Raw genomic sequence first — 18,019 nt, 5'->3', positions numbered from 1 at the left:
CTTCCATAGGCCTGAAATGACTTGATAGCAAAAAGAACATGTTTTTGTTTTCTTATTTTGTCTTTATTAACTGGTCTTTCATATCTCTGTGACCTCTGTGGGAGGCTGACACCAAGGATGGGGTTAGATCGGGTAACATGACCTAACTTTTTACACGCCAGACGAACTTCCATGATTTTATCATTTCTTAAATTAACAGGAGTTATTTTCAAATTGAAATCTATAGTGCTGGCTTCTTCTTCTTCTTCTTGTGATGTTGGCATAAAGTGTTATAAAAAGTGTTACAAAGTGTTATAATGGCATAAAGTGCACTTTGAATTACCTTGTGTACGAATTGTGCTCTACAAATAAAATTGCCATGCCTTGCCTTGCCTTATAAATACCTCAATAACTGGCTGTTTGATACATTTAAGATCTCTCGTTTTAGGCCATGAACTTTAACTTTAGTTCTTGAGTCGGCCTTTTCACAGATGGTGTAAACATCAGAATCAAAGTACATGTTCTCCACTCATAACATCAAAAAAGATTTAAATCAACGTACATAAGAAAAACATCCTGTTGATTTCTTATTTGATGATTTTAAATTCCTTTAAAATGATCTGTAAAAGCACGAACATTTTGGCCCACACTTGTTGCACTTGTTCGTTCCTGTGGGGGCACTTGACACCGTAATGCACAGCAGGACACGGGTGTTTGTTTGCTAAAGATAGAAAACCCACAACCACATGATTATAGAGCACTATGGGTGTTTCCAAACTTGAGAACCATAGAATGCCTTTCCTCTCTTTGCCTCTTTTTTTTTTTTCTAAACTAGGAAATTTCTTCACACAACAGCTGGATTTTAAATACCGCAGATTAGCAATATTAGTTATAATCCAATTAACAAGTTTATGCTATGTGTCTGTACACTGGATAAGCAGTTGTAGTACTGGTGTGTAAGTTTAAGTGACACCAAATACAGACTTATTCTGAAGTGACAAAGTGGAGCTGCTTTTTTTCCAGATGGTAACATTAGGTCATTAGATTTCCCTTGAAAACTCAATTATGTTGTAAAGAAAAAGTATATTGATGTGATCCACCAACGATTTATCTGTGCTATTAGTGACCATATATGTATAACTATTAGGGCTGGGCAACGATTAAAATTTTTAATCTAATTAATCACATGATTTCCCTGATTAATCACGATTAATCGCATTTGTACGCAGAATCCAAAAATGAATTCAAAAGTAGCGTATAGCTTTTAGCATTTAGCTTTATTTTAAATGTGCTGCCATATGAATGAAAGGGCCATAACATTTGTTGTGCAAACACACTTTTAACATCAGCATCTTTCTGTAGTTTTTATGTAGAAGCCTCGCTCCACTGTCTGTTTCCTTGAATGACTTGCTGCTATCAGTTGTGTGTTTTGCCTTTAAGTGATATTTTAGACTGGAACTACTACGCTGAGAAGACAATTCAACTTGGCAGTGTTTACAGATGACTTTGGTTCTGTCGACTCCGCCGTCTGGAAGAACTTTAAAATGAAAATGGCCGAGTAAAAGTTCCGTACCCTTCTCCATGTTTGGTGGATCGGCCGATTACTTTCTTTTCCGGTTCCACAGCAGACAGCAACAGACTTTTACAAAATAAAAGCCTGTGAGCAACAGACTTTTACAAAAGAAAAGCCTGTGAGCAACAAACTTTTACAGAATAAAAGGAATAATAAAACCTGTGTTAATGTGCGATAAAATATTTATCGGTGTTAAATAATTAACGAGTTAACTCGCCCAGCCGTAATAAATATATGTTTTTGAATGAGATATAATAAAAAAAGTTTAATGTCAGATGTTTGCACCTTATAAAAAGAAGACAAACTGCAACTGTTAAAGGGACACTATGTAATAAATTAAGTCATTTATTAGCTCAAATCAACATATTCATTCATAAGTTAGTCCTCATTGGTGTAAAATGATCTCTGTCAAAAATCTCACTTATCCTCCTGAGTGAAGAATAACTAGTCTGTATCTACATAGAGCAGGTAAGCTCTATGGAGGCTGCCATGTCCTTCTGGTCAATGAAAAACGACGAAGTGCCGAGAGGGACATAAAGCACTTCGAATCGCGATTTCCCCACCAGGCCTACAAGCGGAAATGACGTCATTGTGACGTCATTTCCGCCAAATGGCTTGTTACAGCCGCTAATGCTAAATAGATTTTATTCCTTGGCACATATGTCTTTGTGTTCATTAGCTTTCTTTTTGTAAGTGCATCATCTTCTTCTTTTTATTATTATTCCTATGCTCCCCCTGGCTATCTTCTTTTTGGCGTTATGCTCACATTTGTAAACTGTTATATTGTTGATTTACTAATAAAGTTTAAAAAAAAAAATGCTAAATAGATTTTATCTCGTAAATGATCCCACTAATAATGCATTGTTACCAAACTTCTGCCGTAGTATACATAGGCTCTTAACTCACAAAACGAGGCATTAGAAAGTTTGTAAGTTTAGCGGGAGTTTATTTACCGCTGCTAATGCTCCTATTGCTAACGCTGCTAATGCTAATGCTGCGTCGACGTCACTTCCGGTAACTCCCGGAATATGACTAATTGCATTGCTTGCACACCAAAGGAGATGTTATGTTATCTGACATGTTATCTGTCATCTGTATTTATAGTGTTGTTGTATGTGTGTTATGTAATCCTTTGTACTGTGTGTCTTGATGTCTTTTTGTTTGTATGGACCTTGAGTCTGAAGCTATAGCTTCTTGAATCTTGACACATTCCGCTTGCCGTAGTTCAAGAAGTTGCAGCGCACATTTGAAAACGTGAGGCGCTAGAGAGCAAATTCATTCGACTTTGCAAAATAAAATTGCACCACTAGATGGGGGAAGAAATTACATAATGTCCCTTTAATCAGCCACAATAATATATAGAGACACATTTTGGATTAGTGACTTTATTTGGAAGATATATGACATTTATTGCTTTGGTGTGCCGACATAATATTGAGCTTGAGACAGTGAATACCCAAAAACCTAAAAAGATACAAATAATGTGAAACAGATGTGCAAGAGAAAGATTTTTTAACAGTAAGTATTTTTGTAAGATATAATATTGCTCAAAGAAATTCTATCACACAGGTAGAAACATACAAACAATTAACAAAAAAGAAGTCAGAACCTCTACGATATATTTCTGTTCTCACCAGGTATTGTAAAAAGGTGTAAAAACGGTCAGATTGAACTTATTTTGATCAAAATCTCTTTTAAAAAAAACGTTTTAATTAAATCCTAAACCCATAATTAACCGAATATTTAGCTGTTTATTTCTACATAAAAGTAAACCCATAAAAGGTGAATAAGGGTTTTGAGCACATACAAGCTTCCAGCTGCACAACTACCCAATAAAAGTGTAGAATAACTCGGTTTCATACAGAGGGCGTCTGTACATAAACAAATTGCTGCCGTAACTCTTCTCAGCACGTTCCAGGCTCTGGTGGGTTTTTTTGTGGCGTTATTTCAGGCCTTGCTTCTTTTAAACTCGCTTGTTCCGGTAGAACAGCAACTAAGCGGTTAGATTTACTATTTGAAGTGAAATCAAAAATAAAGGGCATCCATTTCCTCTCGTCTCTTTGGTGTAAATGTCCTCGGCGGGGCGAGGTTAGCCCTTATCACCACCAGCACAGACATGATCTCCAACTCACAGCTGGACTTTCAAAACAAGCACATTTCCCAGCGGCAGTTGGAAAGTGCAGCTCATGTCAAAGTTTGATCCAAAGTGTCACTTAGAGACATGTTTCTCTGAGAAAAAGGCAGCTGTATGTACTCTTAAGCACCTCATGTCCACAGGAAACGGTACATTGTTCTCAGAAAAAGAGAATAAATCCACAAAGAGATGATTTAAGGAGGTGCAATTAAGGCACGTAATGGGAATTAAGGCCAGGCAGGGAGGCAGCAGTAGACTGCTATAATATGTGCAAATTGCAGAGATGGGACCAAGTCACACATGTGCAAGTCAAGTCAAGTCAAGTCAAGTCAAGTCAAGTCACCTTATTATTGCAATTTTACCTGCAGAATCTGATCTTAATAAAGTGAAAACACAAAGATATAAGTAACTATCAGTAAACATCATTGGCCAATGTGTCCAACCTGTCCACCCCGTATCATATCAAGCTAACGTTAGCTAACTACCGACTAGGCTAACAGGATAATATTAGCTAATTTGACGAGCACTTACTGGTCAGAATGGATCCTCAAAAGTTATGCTAGATGCTTAACACTCAAGTCATTCAAGTCATCGTGTCTCAAGTCAAGTCAAGTGCCGAGTCTTTAACTTCCAAGTCCGAGTCGAGTCTCAAGTCTTTTGTTTTTTGTCAAGGCAAGTCACAAGTCATCAAAACAGCGACTCGAGTCGACTTGAGTCCAAGTCACAGTGACTTGAGTCCCCATCTCTGGCAAATTGTGAGAGTAAAACTTTTGAACGTTTTCAGCATCTGAGGCTTTAGGCCGAGTGAACACAGACGTAGAAGTTCTGCTGCTCCTCCCAGAAGTGGAGCTCATCGGTGAAGCTCCAGGAGCAGGCCAGGTCTTTGCTGGTTCTGACTGTGTGAACCACGCAGTCGCCTGGGAACTTCTCAAACAGAATCTCAGCTACACCCACCACTGTCAGCTTCTTCTGGCTCTGGATCAGCTGCTGGATGCGGTTCTTATCCACCGGCTCGGGCGAGGAGCTGTAGGACACCCAGACGTTTAGTTTCTCGTCCGATGAGGGCACCTGGAAGCGGCTCTTCCCTGTCGGACAGTGGTAATCTTTCTTGTTGGCAAACAGGCCTGACGGAGACCTGAATATGCGCACGGACCAGTGCACCCAATCGTATTTCTTCTTCAGTTTCTCTATGATGGCATCGGCCAGCTGCTGGTTGGTTAAACCGGCCTCATCTCTCACCAGTCGGCGTGAATCCTGCTCCGCTTGTTTAGGGAAGCTGACGATGCAGTCTTCAATGACCGCGTTCATTTTAGCCTGAACATCATTCATCTTCTCACCCCAATCTTTCAAGAGTACGTCTTCTTCGTCATAACCCTTCAGAGCGGCGTGGCCCAATAGAGCAATGAGCCCTATGCAGAAGAGCTTCTTCAGCCGGGCACAAAAGTCTTCCATCGGCCGCCGACTTTTCTCCTCATAGTTCAGGACGACCTCCAGCACAGATTCTCCCGAGAAGCTTTCTCCCGTCACAGAGTTGTAGAGGATGTGAAGGTTTTTGTCTCCACCAGTTTTGGCAAAATGCTCCAGGAAAAGCTTCTTCTTGACCTCCCTGAACTTAGGCTTAGCGTTCAGGATGTCCATGTACTTCCTGAACTGGTTATTGATGTTTTCCTCCACTGAGAAGTAAGTCGCATCCACAGTGCTCTTCTTGATCTCATCGTTGATCCGCTGAATCTCCTCGGAGATCACATCCAGACGATCCCGGACCTTCTGGAATTGCTCCTTCATGAAGGCGGCCTCTTTGCTCTCCACATTGTCAAGAGCCAGCTTGACGATTGGAGCGGCGATGGCAAAAACAGGGAAAAGGTCCCCGGCGATGCTGGCCAACACCTCAGCTCCCTGTTCAAACACCTCCATCACATTCTCCACCATGTCCTTCTTGTCGGCTACAAGCTTCTGTAGCTGGTTTTCCATCTTTGCTGATCTCCCAGATTGACACTGAAAAGAGAAGAAACACTGACTTTATGACTTGGAAATATACTCAAAAAAGAACATTTCTCTCTCAGGGTAAAGTGAAAAAACACAGGTTGAGCTCAAAGAGTGAGGTCAAATGTAGAAGTATGAGCCATTTGAGTTTTCAGTTTTTAGATTAACTCACACTTCTGTGCTGGAGTTGCTGCTCCTCTGCTTACGACACAGCAAGAACTGATAAGGAAAGACAGAAACAGCCAAGTGAGCTTCAGTGCAAGCTGCAGGTCACACCCAGTGAGCAATGAATCAACGATGCAAAGTGAGTTCAGCAATGACGCAAGACCAGTATGGGTTGAGCTCTTTGCTGGATCATTGGACAGATTGCTACCTATGAGTAGTCTGTGTCTTCTACCTAGAAGTGGGTACTAACGAGTTACATTTACTTGAGTAAGTTTTTGAAATAATTATACTTCTAGGAGTAGTTTTAAATCTCTATACTTTTTACTTTTACTTGAGTAGATTTGTGCAGCAGAAACTGTCCTCTTACTCCGCTACATTAGGCTACAATGAGCTGGTTACTTTTCTTCTTACCTCTTTGGTATTCTACGCATCATTATTTTTATCCCCCCGCGTACGCCTCATTTTAATGTTTTATTCTGACAGAGAGAGAGACTTCCGCCAAAGGCTCTACCACCTGACTGTGTTCCACCAATCAGACGCAGCCGTGCAGTCTGGTCACGTGACCGTACTCAATCTCAGCGGCGGGACGGGTTAGCTTTAGCATTAGCAGTCGTAGCAAACAAACAAAGAAACAGATGAAAAATGTCAGAACCAACGGTGGGAAATGAAGACGCAGACGAGGCCTCATACTGAAAGCATGTTTACCTTACAAAGAGTAAGAAACAGCAGCTACATTATGTGTCTTCTGTGGCAACCAAAACAAACGCACATTTCAGCAGAAACTCAACATCTAACTTGAGGAAACATGTAGCGCTAAGTTTCCTAAACTCGTTTTTCCCCCATGGATAGATGAATGTTTGTTTTTTAGGTTACATATGGGTTACATATGTTTTAAACATTTCCTAAGTCTCTTTTACTTTTTTATTGAAGTACTTGAATTTACCTGGATTATTTTAATTTAAGCTATTTTGTAATGAATTAATTCATTTCAATTTATTTTATCAACTGGATGAACTCTAATTTGCCTAAAGATGATTATTTAGTATTTTTGTCTGTCTGATTTGAATGCTTGTGTTAACAAGTAAATCAGATGTTACTCAACAGTTACTCAGTACTTGAGTAGTTGTTTCACCAAGCACTTTTTTACTCTTACTCAAGTAATTATTTGGATGAATACTTTTTACTTTTACTTGAGTCATATTATTCTGAAGTAACAGTACTTTTACTTGAGTACAATTTTTGGCTACTCTACCCACCTCTGCTTCTACCTGCTGTAGATTCCTGAACGTAAGCTAAGCTAAGTTAAGCTAAGCTACGCTAATGTTGCTGTGGAGCAACATGTTCTTGAGTGGAAAACATGTAGTCAAATAACCATCTGATGCAACTTGGTGTAAAAAATACACAATGTAGAGTTCACTCAATCCCCTATTAAAGGTTTCAGGTCTAAGTTGTTTCAGATGGCAAAAATTTGCTCTTTCAGTGGCCCTGATCAGAGCAGCGGTTAGCTTGGCTGTTCATAATATGTCCTATCTGATTCTCCAAACTAAAAGTGCTCCAAAAGACTGTCCACTGAAGTTAAGACTATTTATAAATACATAATAAGACCCCATTTAAAAAAAAAAAAAAAAGACCAGAAATCTGGAGGTGGGAATTGAAAGTACAGCTATCAGGTGGAAGTCAACAGTTGCTCATACCACAAATTTCTAAAATGAAATTGGCAAATAATTAACAGTGAAACTATAAAGTAAGTTTAAAATTACTTGATCAATACAGATCTGGTACTCTTTACTCTTTACAGCCTTATTTGAGGAACATTTATCTGTAAAATATTAATTGTCAGAAAATACACATGCTTTAGGTAGATGTTTCCTGTTTGAAATGAGGCTGCAGCCAGCTGTAAGTTAACTCTGCTTAAAATGGAACCTGGAAACCTGTCTAGGGGGCAAAAAAGGCTTTTTAATTTGAAGCATATACAAACAGGAAGTCCTTAACGTGCTTAAAAATAAGGACAGTTCATGACAACAAAGACTGTGGCTGTGTTCGCAGTGATGTACTAATATGATATTAAGTATGCATAGTTTGGTCATATGAATGATAGCATGCATACTGAGTAGGTGGTGCATGATATGGAGTTTCAGACACAGCATGGATGATATGATTGAAAGCTTTGAAAAAAGAACACTGAACTTAATTGTTTTTTATTGACTGAAAACAAGCTAAATAGTTACATAAAAGGTTAATGATTGACCTGAGTGGCTGTAACAGTATTCAGTGGTTCTGGGCACTTAAACAGCTTCTGCTTTAAGCCATTTCACCTTAAAAACAAGAAGTCCAGCTGAGCCGGAAAATTTTAATCTGATACAAAAACAGTTCATCTAAATGCCAGGAATCACAGAAAAAAGTGAGACTGAGAGGGCAGCTCTGACCGAATCCTGGACATGTTCAGACATGTCCCTTTGCAAACCTGGAAATAGAAAATTTGTGAGGAAATCAAATCATCGCACAAACGCCCTCTGGCCTTACATTACAGCTCTTTGTGGAGAAGCTGTGGTCACGTTTTAGTTCAGGTTTCTCTCAGTTGCTGTTGCTGCGGTTGGAGCAGAAGCTGCATCAATATCAAAGCAGCGGGCGTGGGAAGCGATTAAGTGTAAGAGGTTAAACTTGCTGGGCGAGGGTGCATTTTCCAGTGAAACTCAGCGAGTTACCACAGCAACAAGACAATGGAAAATGATCTGTCAGCTCATTTGTCTGTGCACTGTAGAGAGGGGTTTTAATTTAGACTGCAGTGAGACGGCACCTATGTCTCAGCCTGATGCACACCTCTGTTTCTGTCAGACACACAGAAGAAGGATCCATAGACTGGGTCTGAAAATGGGCAAACACATCTATATAAAGATGTTTTATGATTCCTAAATTAAAGTCTGTTTACTTTCTTGGCAAGAATCTGATAAGAAACTGTTTACACAATCATGTATGTGGGCTTCAGTAAATATTATGCCACAGCCAGCAGAGACAGCCTGGTTGGTTGTCTGTTTCCAGTTTTAATGCTAAGCTAAGCTAAGCTAAGCTAACCAACTAAGAGCTGGCTTCTTATCTTGCTCTCCCCCAAAAAACTCAACGTTTGCTTTTAACAGCCATCTTTTGAATGTGATCCAGAAAGCTCTTCAACCCCTAAAAACGCTGATACAAAGCACATAATATTTACATAAATCCCTCGTAAGATCAGAGAACGACAGCAGAAAAGTGCAATGAATTCCTGCAGAATGTTGAACATTCAAAAGTGCTGTTTCTGATTTGATTTGATTTGATCGTGCTACAACTGTGATTCCTGTTTCCACTCATGATCTCCCATGGGCTGCGTAGCTGCAGTCTAAGTGCATGAAGCACCTCTGCACAGACGATTCAACACAAAAGTGCTTCAAGAAATCACATTTTCGCAGATATAAATGTCATCTACCGATGAGCAAAGCAGGTAAAGGTTTGACTTGAATTTCCTTCCATTCCTTCACATCCAGTAATATAGTGTTTCACTTGTCTTCTTGGTATTTTCATTTCATGCTAATATATGCTCGAGTTTAGAGAAAATACGATGAAAGAAGTGTAATTGTTGCTCAAAACGACAACAATTAAAGAAACGTTTTAAAAATGCATAAAATCTTGTATGTTTCTGTCCTTAATAATCTTTTAATAACACGGTTATCCATCAGATTCTTAACTTTTAGATTAGAAAGCACGAGATTGACTGGTTTGACACGTGAAATAACATTTAATAACATTCCTTAAGAATGAAGATACTAATTCCCATAAATGATAATGGTGTCACCAGCTAGATTCACTCCTTCTAACCAGTATGCTGGTGGGCCTTTATTAAAGGAGACATAAGCTCTCTAACAGATGGATTTTTATCCATATAACACTCCACATTTCTACCATCTCAAACATCCCTAATTAGCTTGTTTTGTTCTCCTGCCTGTGACAGTCTAACCTCAGCAACTCATCCTGAAGGACGTCTCAATTCCTAAAACTTGCTGAGGAGATGCGTCTTTTCTGCAGTGCATGAAGGGGTTGGGACACGTGTTTATCACAAAGAACTCATAAAACCCATCAGCAGAACAAAGGGGACGTCTCATTTTGTTAAAAGCCCGATAACCTTGATGTCTCTGTTCCCGTCTCTTATTTATCGGTACTGTTTGCATCCCAAATAGGAGGGAAAACGACTCAAAAAGAGTCAAAGATGAACAAACTGGGAGAACTGACAAGTAGATCGTCAGAGCCGCAGGTCACAAACCAGTGGGTGACATCATCGATGGCGAAATGGTAAATTACCTGCCGCAGGAGCCACATTTCTTTTATTTTAAACGTTTATTTTTATGCTTTTTACTTAAAGTAACAGAGTGTAACTGTGACTGAGATCCAGGTACGTGCATCTAACATGTAGGCTAAATAAATAAATGAGCCGTTAGGGGGAAAATACTCGGAAGGCCTTTGTTCTTCATCGCTGAAGGGAGAGAAGACACACCAATGTTTGTTCTTGTGTTCTGCCCATCGTTCATCCACTTCACCTCTTAAAGGGATAGTTTGCGTCTTTTGACATGAAGCTGTACGACATCCCATATCAGCAACATCATTTATGAACATCTTCTTACCCCCTGCTGCGTCCTGTGAGCAGAGTTCCAGCCTCAAAAGAGTAATCGCGGTCTGACTTTTTCCTGGAGAACGATTTTGTGATGCAAATGTATTATTCTTTTGAACGCATATTGTTTTGAGAAGCAAGACGCTTTATTTTTTAAACCCCAGCCAACTAGCCGGACTACCTTCATCAACACCAAAACGAGGCTGGAACTCTGCTCACAGGACGCAGCAGGGGGTAAGAAGATGTTCATAAATGATGTTGCTAATATGGGATGTCATACAGCTTCATGTCAAAAGAGGCGAACTGTCCCTTTAATGTCTGTATTCCTTTAACAGAGTCGATTCAAGCCTGGGCTTTTCTTTCATTATGAAATAAGTGCGACACTTCATTTCTCAAACGTGTTTTGTCAAACTTTTTCAATCCTCGTGGCCCTCTAAACTGTGTTTAAATCCTCTGCATATCTTTTATAACATTAGGCATCCCAATCATGGCCGTTCTCTCATGTACAACAACCCTGTGTGTTAACACACAGGAACAGGCCTTTCTGAGGAAATAAAAGCTGAATAGAAGCGTAGTTTTTACTATTATGATCTTTTTTTGTCTCATAGATCTTTGCTATTGTTGCACACATTAACTTTAAATACACACTGAACTATGCAGCATTGAAACAGTGGGTTAATGGCACTTATTATAATCTACCACACTGATGTCCAACAGAAAACACAGAGTGACTGTATGAGAGCTCATCACAATTCATGTTTCATTTGCGTAAGTGCGCAGAAACACGAGCAGACCCAGACCACTCAGCCCGACCACTGAGGGGTAAAACACTGATAATGCGTCCTCCTAATGTAAAACCCATCGATCAGTCCGCGTGCAGGGGCTCTAATTGTTTCATTTCACAGCCGAAGGACGGAGAGAAGCAAACAAACAGCGTGGGTTAACACCGCAGATCGGTTCTGAGTCAGAAGCGCAAAGTTTACGCACACTTCCTGGAAAAAAAATGGCAGAAAAAGCTGGCAAACCAACGCCCATAAAGTTCAACGTTCTGAGTTTAAACTGCACTACATTTTGCAGATTAGCATACTGATCCTTTTCACTTTAGCAAATTAACCATAAAACAATAAGAACAATGAGAATTTAAAGGCGATCAGCGCCTTTTTGCGTGTTTAACGAGGACTATTAGATCCGTCAAAGGAGCACAGATAAAAGATCGATTATGCAACCAGAGAAAGAGGAATGAAGTTCACGGAGCTGAATCTATCAGGTCTATTTCTAATCTGCATCTGGCATATAATCTGAAAGTCTCCCACCAAACGCTCTGGTCAGAAACGGACTCACCTTGTAAAGTTTGCGGAAGAGCTCTAAACTCCGCTCTGTTTGTCTTCCTATTGGTCATGTGGCTCTCATGTTCCAGAGGAGCGACACACCCAGCCAGAAGGAAAACTTGGGTGGTGCAGCAGAACAGCAGAAAGCAGAGTTAGCTGCTGATACTGAAGCCTGTACAGGTCAGCCTCCCTCCACCCTTTGGGCAAACAAAGGTACCTCACAGCTGCTGGAAACGTGATCTGAGCTGCTCCTGAGAACAAGTGGAGTCTCTGAAACGTGATTTTCTTTAACTTTGGAGGCTCTAACTTCAAACCGTGGCTTCAAATAACAGATTTTATATGACCAATCATGACAAGAGCATCTGTATTTAGCTGTTTATTACAAATGAATGTAAAATACACAGAAGCATTCTGATGATTGTAGTTGATTTCACACGTTTGCCCCAAAGCACCTTATTGCCCCCAAAGCGCCTTATTGCATCTTTTTCATATACAATTATTCCCAGGATTGGAACACATGAACACAAAATCCTCTGCTATTATTTCAAATCTTCTAATTCAGTTATAATATTGTACATTTCCTGTAAAAAACAACTGAGAATAACATTAGTTTTTGCTGTCAGCACTCCTCAGATGTTTATTCTTAATATGAACCATGTGCTCTAGGATGGACGGGTGGAAACAAAGAGGAAACAGCCTTCTTCAGAACATCTAAAGCTTTCCAGCTAAGAGGCTATTGTTTGTTTAAGCCATGCAAAGGCAAACATGTACCAAATGACAAGTGGTGGTTCCTTTCTGAAGTCACTGCTCCAAGCCAGAGTATTATAAAACAAATAACCTTATAATAAGGTTATAACTGTGTTCAAACACTGCGTGAGAGGTCGTTAGAGGGAGGTGTAGTACAAATAATGGTGTTTCTAAACCTAACCCAAGTAATTTTGATCTCTTAAACTCTTAAAAAGTGATGTTACCCAACCAGGAAGTGCAAAAGCTTTTCAGTAAAGTGATCACTGAACGTAAATCCAAGGGGTGAAAAAACTGTTGCTCTTTCTGGGTGCTGAACTCCATCGCTGTGAGTAATCCTTCCTTCCTTAAAAAGGACTCAGCGGGTTGTTAAAGGAAACACTTGGGACTGATAGTTTCCCTGCAGTGCTTATCTGAGTCACGTTTCCTCTCACCGCCTGTAGGGGCAGCAGTGCGCAGGAGAACCTCGTGGGTTGGAGGGAAGAGAAACCTAAATGATCGTTTTCAGTGCAAAATGGCTCCCATATGAGAGTATAAGCAAGTAAATAACTGACAAAACTGACAGACTGTCAAATCTGAGATGCTAAAACCGCATAATGGTATAATAATGCCAAAGGTTGGCTGGTCATAAATCATTATCCCGACACTAAGACAAAGCTGGCATGGAGATCTATGGCTCTGAAACCTCTGGAACACCCTGAAGTCTGAAGACTGAAGAAGATTTAAAATGGCTGCGACACAAAGAATCACTTAGCAGAACCCGGACAGAGCAGATTACACAACAACAGAGAGGATATTTAGGAATATATAGATCTAAATTTAATAGAGATGTTTAAAGTCTCTGGAAAGACATTCTCAAATTCATCGGTGTTGAGCCTACTCAGCGTGGATGCACAGGTAAGCTCGTTTGTGTTTCCCGTAGTAGTAACAATCCTCGCGGAAGTTGTTGGTCTCCACCACAGCCTTGTAATGGCTGACGGCGTGGACCAGGCAGTTGGGGAAGCTCTTGTTCAGAGACAGAGCCGCCGCCATCATGTTCCCCTTCAGCTTCTGCTGCTCGATCTGCTCCTGGATCTCACTCTTGTTGATGGGTTTGGGGTCGACGCAGAACGAGACCACCACTTTGATTTTGTTCTTGGTCAGAACGTCGAACCAATTGGCTCCTCCGCTCCCGTGGTACTTCTTCCCCGCCAGCCAGTTGAAAAAGAAAATGCGCTCCCTGTCGGCGAAGGCCCTGATGGACCAGCTCACCCAGTCGTACTTCTTGACGAGCGAATCCAAGAGGGATTTGGTGAAGTCGGGATCCACCGTGCCGGGACTCTCCAGGAGCAGGTGCTCCATGTCCTCCTTGGCCTGCTCGGCAAAGTTCTGCGTGCAGTCGTCCACAGCCGCCTTCATTCGATTCTCCACGTCCTCCATTCGGTCTTGCCACTTCTTCACTATCTCCTCCCCGACAGAGCCATCCTGAAGGGCGGTGTAGCCCATGACGGCGATGATTCCCACCACGAAAAGCTTCTTCAGCCGAGCGCAGAAGTCCTCCACCGCCCTTCTGCTTCTCTGCTCGGTGGCGAGTACCGTCTCCAGCATCGGGTCTCCGGAGGCGTTCTCCCCGGTGACGGCATTGTAGAGGGCATCCAAGTTCAGGTCGCCGTCGGTGTTCTCGTAGTGGCTGAGAAACTTCTCCTTCTTCTTCTCCTTGAACTTGGGCTTGGCGTTGACAAAGTCCTGGAACTTCTCGTACTGACTGAGCATCTGAACCTCTCGGTCGAAGTTCTGCTTGTTCATGGAAGTCTTCTGCAGCTCCAGGGCGATTTTATCGATCTCATCTTGGATTCCCTCGAGTTTTTGATTGACGATTTCGAACTGCTGGGTCAGGTAGCGAGCCTCTTTGCTGTCCGGGTTGCTGAGCAGCTCGGCCGAGGCCACGAACACGGCCTCCAGCACGGGGTGGAGCTGGCCCACGGTGGACGCCAGCACCTCGGAGGCTTGCCCCATGATCTCCACACCTTTCTCGATCTTGTCCCTGTTTTGTATGAGCCAGTCTGCCACACTATTCATCTTGGTGTTAAGTGTTTCACAGTAACTACTCTAATGTTCCCCAGAGAAAGAGCCTTTTGCTGGTGCCTGAAAGGAGAAGAAACACGGGAAAAAACCCTTGTAAAGTTCATTATAGTGTGATTTTTTTTTTTTTGTCAAATTTCAGTCAAAGGTATGGCTCTGCTTTTTGGTTCTCAGCTGCATTTGGCAAAGTTAAAGCAATCAGCTGACTCCTGACGTACTCCTGACAAACAAAGCCTACAATAAAGCCAACGGTAGGTCATGTCAGCACATGTAGGCATCCAGTTTCATGCCGCACCCTCACAGCTTCAGCTAATGACAGGGCCTCAGTTTTTTTAAGCTTTGGTGGCACTGGCACATGTAAAAAAAAAGAAAAAAAAAAAAAAAAAAAGCCCACGAGGCCCTCGCAGACAGCAAATACAGAACAAATATCAAACATGGTTTGTGTACACATAAATTACGAGGTGAATTATTGCACAACACTGCAGCACCGGCCTGTTGGGATGACATTTTAACGCTCTAACAATAGCCAAGAACCAAAGCAAACACAGATGTTCACAACATGGGCAAAAGGGGCTTTTACTTCAGTCCCGATCGTATGTTTTTCTATGTAAAATGCTCATGAGAGATGACCTAACTTACTTAATGTTCCCCCTAAGTCCATACCCAGTTCAGAAAAAAAGGCACACCCAGGTCTGAGAGAAGGAAATCTCCACCGGTGCACTTGTTCATTAAATCAATCACACTTCCCTCCTCATTACAGCCTTTATATCATTAAAAAAAACAACTAAACTCAGTAACAAGTTTGATTTGTAAATGTTTAAACTGAGAAAAATCAAAACATACCAATTACTGCTGCAGTGATGAGGTCATTGGTGTCATTTTACAGCCGTTTCTAGCGCTGTGTTAATTAGATTCATGTCACTCAGTCACATGCCATCAAGCTTTCTACAGGTTTATCAGCTGATTGGAATAACAAAAACAAAAAAGTGCACCTTTCAAAATTTGAATTTAAAACGACATAACAGAGTTCCATTCTAAGAAACAGGGAGAAAAAACACTTACTGGGTAACTATCCTGGTAAAAAACAAAAAATCACACTTTGTCAGACAAAGAAATGCAAAAAAAAGAAAAAATTAGAGTCTTCTTTTCACAGCAAAAATGATTTAGTGAGAGGGAGAGAAAAAAGGCGAGTCTCGCACAGCTCCTGATCAAACGCAGTGTGAAATGCTCTCCTACGTAGGTTTGACAAAGACCACGTATGTGAGTGTTTCACAAGACTCCACATCCCCCACAGGACTTATCCCCAACTCTGAATTATCAGGGGCAGTTCTTCATTTTAAGCAACTTGAAATTGAAGGAATTGAAGGATCAAAATACCCCTTAAAGTTACCAATCAGCAGTCTAAAACTGAGGCTTAAAGTCTTATTCTTTCTTTCTTTCTCTTACAGAATATGAAAATGATGCAAAAGCACTAATAAATGAGTGGATGGAGATGCTGAGTAGAGGGAAAAATGACAAGAACTCACCTTTTTTTTTAGACAAAAATCCAATGGGCTGCAGTCCAATTACCCTGTAGTCCAGCTGTGCCTGTGAGCACCAGCCTTCTTGGGATATATATATATACTCTGGCTCCCTCTCTCCCTTCTGTCTCTCACTTTTTTCCTCAGTGTCTGTCTCTCGTCACTCCCCCTTTGGAACTCCTCCATCCTGTTCCAGCATTCCACCAAAACCTACTCGAGAGAGAGGGATGAGGGGCCGGCACTGACACAGATAACATCCTGTAAACACTCCCCCATGCAGGGACACCATGCACCCTGGGAAAAATTAAAAAAAAAAAAAAAGAAAAAGAAAAGGGAGACTGGTTTGTGTGTGTCTGTGATGCAGAAAGGCAAAGAATGAAACAGAGACCAGTCACAGCAGAGCTCAACCAAGTGCCCCCATCAGGACAAAACCCTTCTTGTTGTGGCTCCAACAAGTTGCCACGGTAACTGCACCGGCCCCTCCGACCCATCTGAAGCCGTGCACGCTTTTAAATCCTTTAAAAACTCTAAACTCCGACAAAACACGGCCTTTTGGGCTGATTTTTAGAAATGTTTGACCTACTTCCCTCCGAGTCGGATCATTTGATGGATTCATGCATTACGAAGCGGGGGTGACATTTGCCCTGCAGGGGCCGAGCTTTCAGAATCAGTCCGTCACAGCGCCGACCAGTCAAAGACGGCCTGTGTGTCACCGTGACAACCAGAGCCCTTTCACAGCCTTTTCGTCCCCTAATAGTCAACTGTGCCGCTTAATGGATTTTAAAGTGGGCGAGAACAGGAAAAGGAGGAAATGCTGTCCACGGCTGAAACTGAAGCTGGCGTCCGCCGCCGCCGCCCCGTTCCTGTGTCGTCCCACTGTCAGATATCACACTTGACACATTTGCTATCATCGGAAAGCGGAGAGCAGCTTTCGCAGGGACTCAACGGTATGTGGCGTGATGGGTGGCACAGCAGCAGAGGCCCGAGTGTGATGTCACCCGGCCGGAGGAGCTCACTGCCACCTAGTTTCTTTTAACTTTGGCCCAGAAAACGAGCTGCAAACACACACAGACGGCGCTCTGAAGCCATCAAACAAAGACGCCACGGCTCCAGCATCAATGGAAAGTTGAATTCGTTGCAAAGCTTTTGTTGTTTGTGTGGTTTCAGACTCACCAGGTGGAAATGTGGCTGAAATATTTGAGATAATGATCTCCAGCTGAGGAGAGGGATTTATAGGCAGCTCTGCTGGCATCAGGCGGTTCAACATGCTGTGGAAGCTGATTTTGTGTATCTACAAGTTTCTTTATTATTGTTATTTAATGCATTTTTATTAGGGCCTAGCAACGATTAAAATTTTTTTATCTAATTAATCACATCATTTCCCTGATTAATCACGATTAATCGCATTTGTACGCAAAATCCAAAAAATGAATCCAAAAGTAGTGTATAGCTTTTAGCATTTAGCTTTATTTTAAATGTGCTGCCATATGAATGAAAGTGCCATAACATTTGTTGTGCAAACACACTTTTAACATCAGCATCTTTCTGTAGTTTTTATGTAGAAGCCTCGCTCCACTGTCTGTTTCCTTGAATGACTTGCTGCTATCAGTTGTGTGTTTTGCCTTTAAGTGATATTTTAGACTGGAACTACTACGCTGAGAAGACAATTCAACTTGGCAGTGTTTACAGATGACTTTGGTTCTGTCGACTCCGCCGTCTGGAAGAACTTTAAAATGAAAATGGCCGAGTAAAAGTTCCGTACCCTTCTCCATGTTTGGTGGATCCGCCGATTACTTTCTTTTCCTGTTCCACAGCAGACAGCAGCAGACTTTTACCAAATAAAAGCCTGTGAGCAACAGACTTTTACAATAATAAAATAAATAATAAAACAGGGGTGGT

The 18,019-nt window shown here is 41.5% G+C and overlaps 1 protein-coding gene across 6 annotated transcripts; it reads right to left on the bottom strand.

Moving 5' to 3' along the window:
• Window positions 1–2,921: 2,921 nt before the first annotated feature.
• Window positions 2,922–16,379, bottom strand: LOC142380436 (protein rapunzel-like). Of its 6 annotated transcripts, none has more exons than XM_075466296.1 (3): window positions 16,127–16,378; window positions 5,842–5,888; window positions 2,922–5,681 (listed from the first exon to the last, which is right to left on the bottom strand). In XM_075466296.1, exon 3 carries the CDS (start codon window positions 5,655–5,657, stop codon window positions 4,482–4,484), a length of 1,176 nt encoding a protein of 391 aa, XP_075322411.1. In that variant the 5' UTR covers window positions 5,658–5,681; window positions 5,842–5,888; window positions 16,127–16,378; the 3' UTR covers window positions 2,922–4,481. The 6 variants fall into 6 exon arrangements, with proteins under 6 accessions (XP_075322411.1, XP_075322410.1, XP_075322413.1 ...); XM_075466295.1 differs by lacking the exon at window positions 16,127–16,378 and adding an exon at window positions 11,809–11,911; XM_075466298.1 differs by lacking the exon at window positions 5,842–5,888 and having other exon boundaries at window positions 16,127–16,379.
• Window positions 16,380–18,019: the final 1,640 nt, after the last annotated feature.

This window comes from Odontesthes bonariensis, chromosome 5 (assembly GCF_027942865.1).
Source record: "Odontesthes bonariensis isolate fOdoBon6 chromosome 5, fOdoBon6.hap1, whole genome shotgun sequence".
NCBI classification, from domain to species: domain Eukaryota; kingdom Metazoa; phylum Chordata; class Actinopteri; order Atheriniformes; family Atherinopsidae; genus Odontesthes; species Odontesthes bonariensis.
The sequence above is the reverse complement of the archived record's forward strand: the minus strand, read 5'-3'. Positions and strand labels throughout refer to the sequence as shown.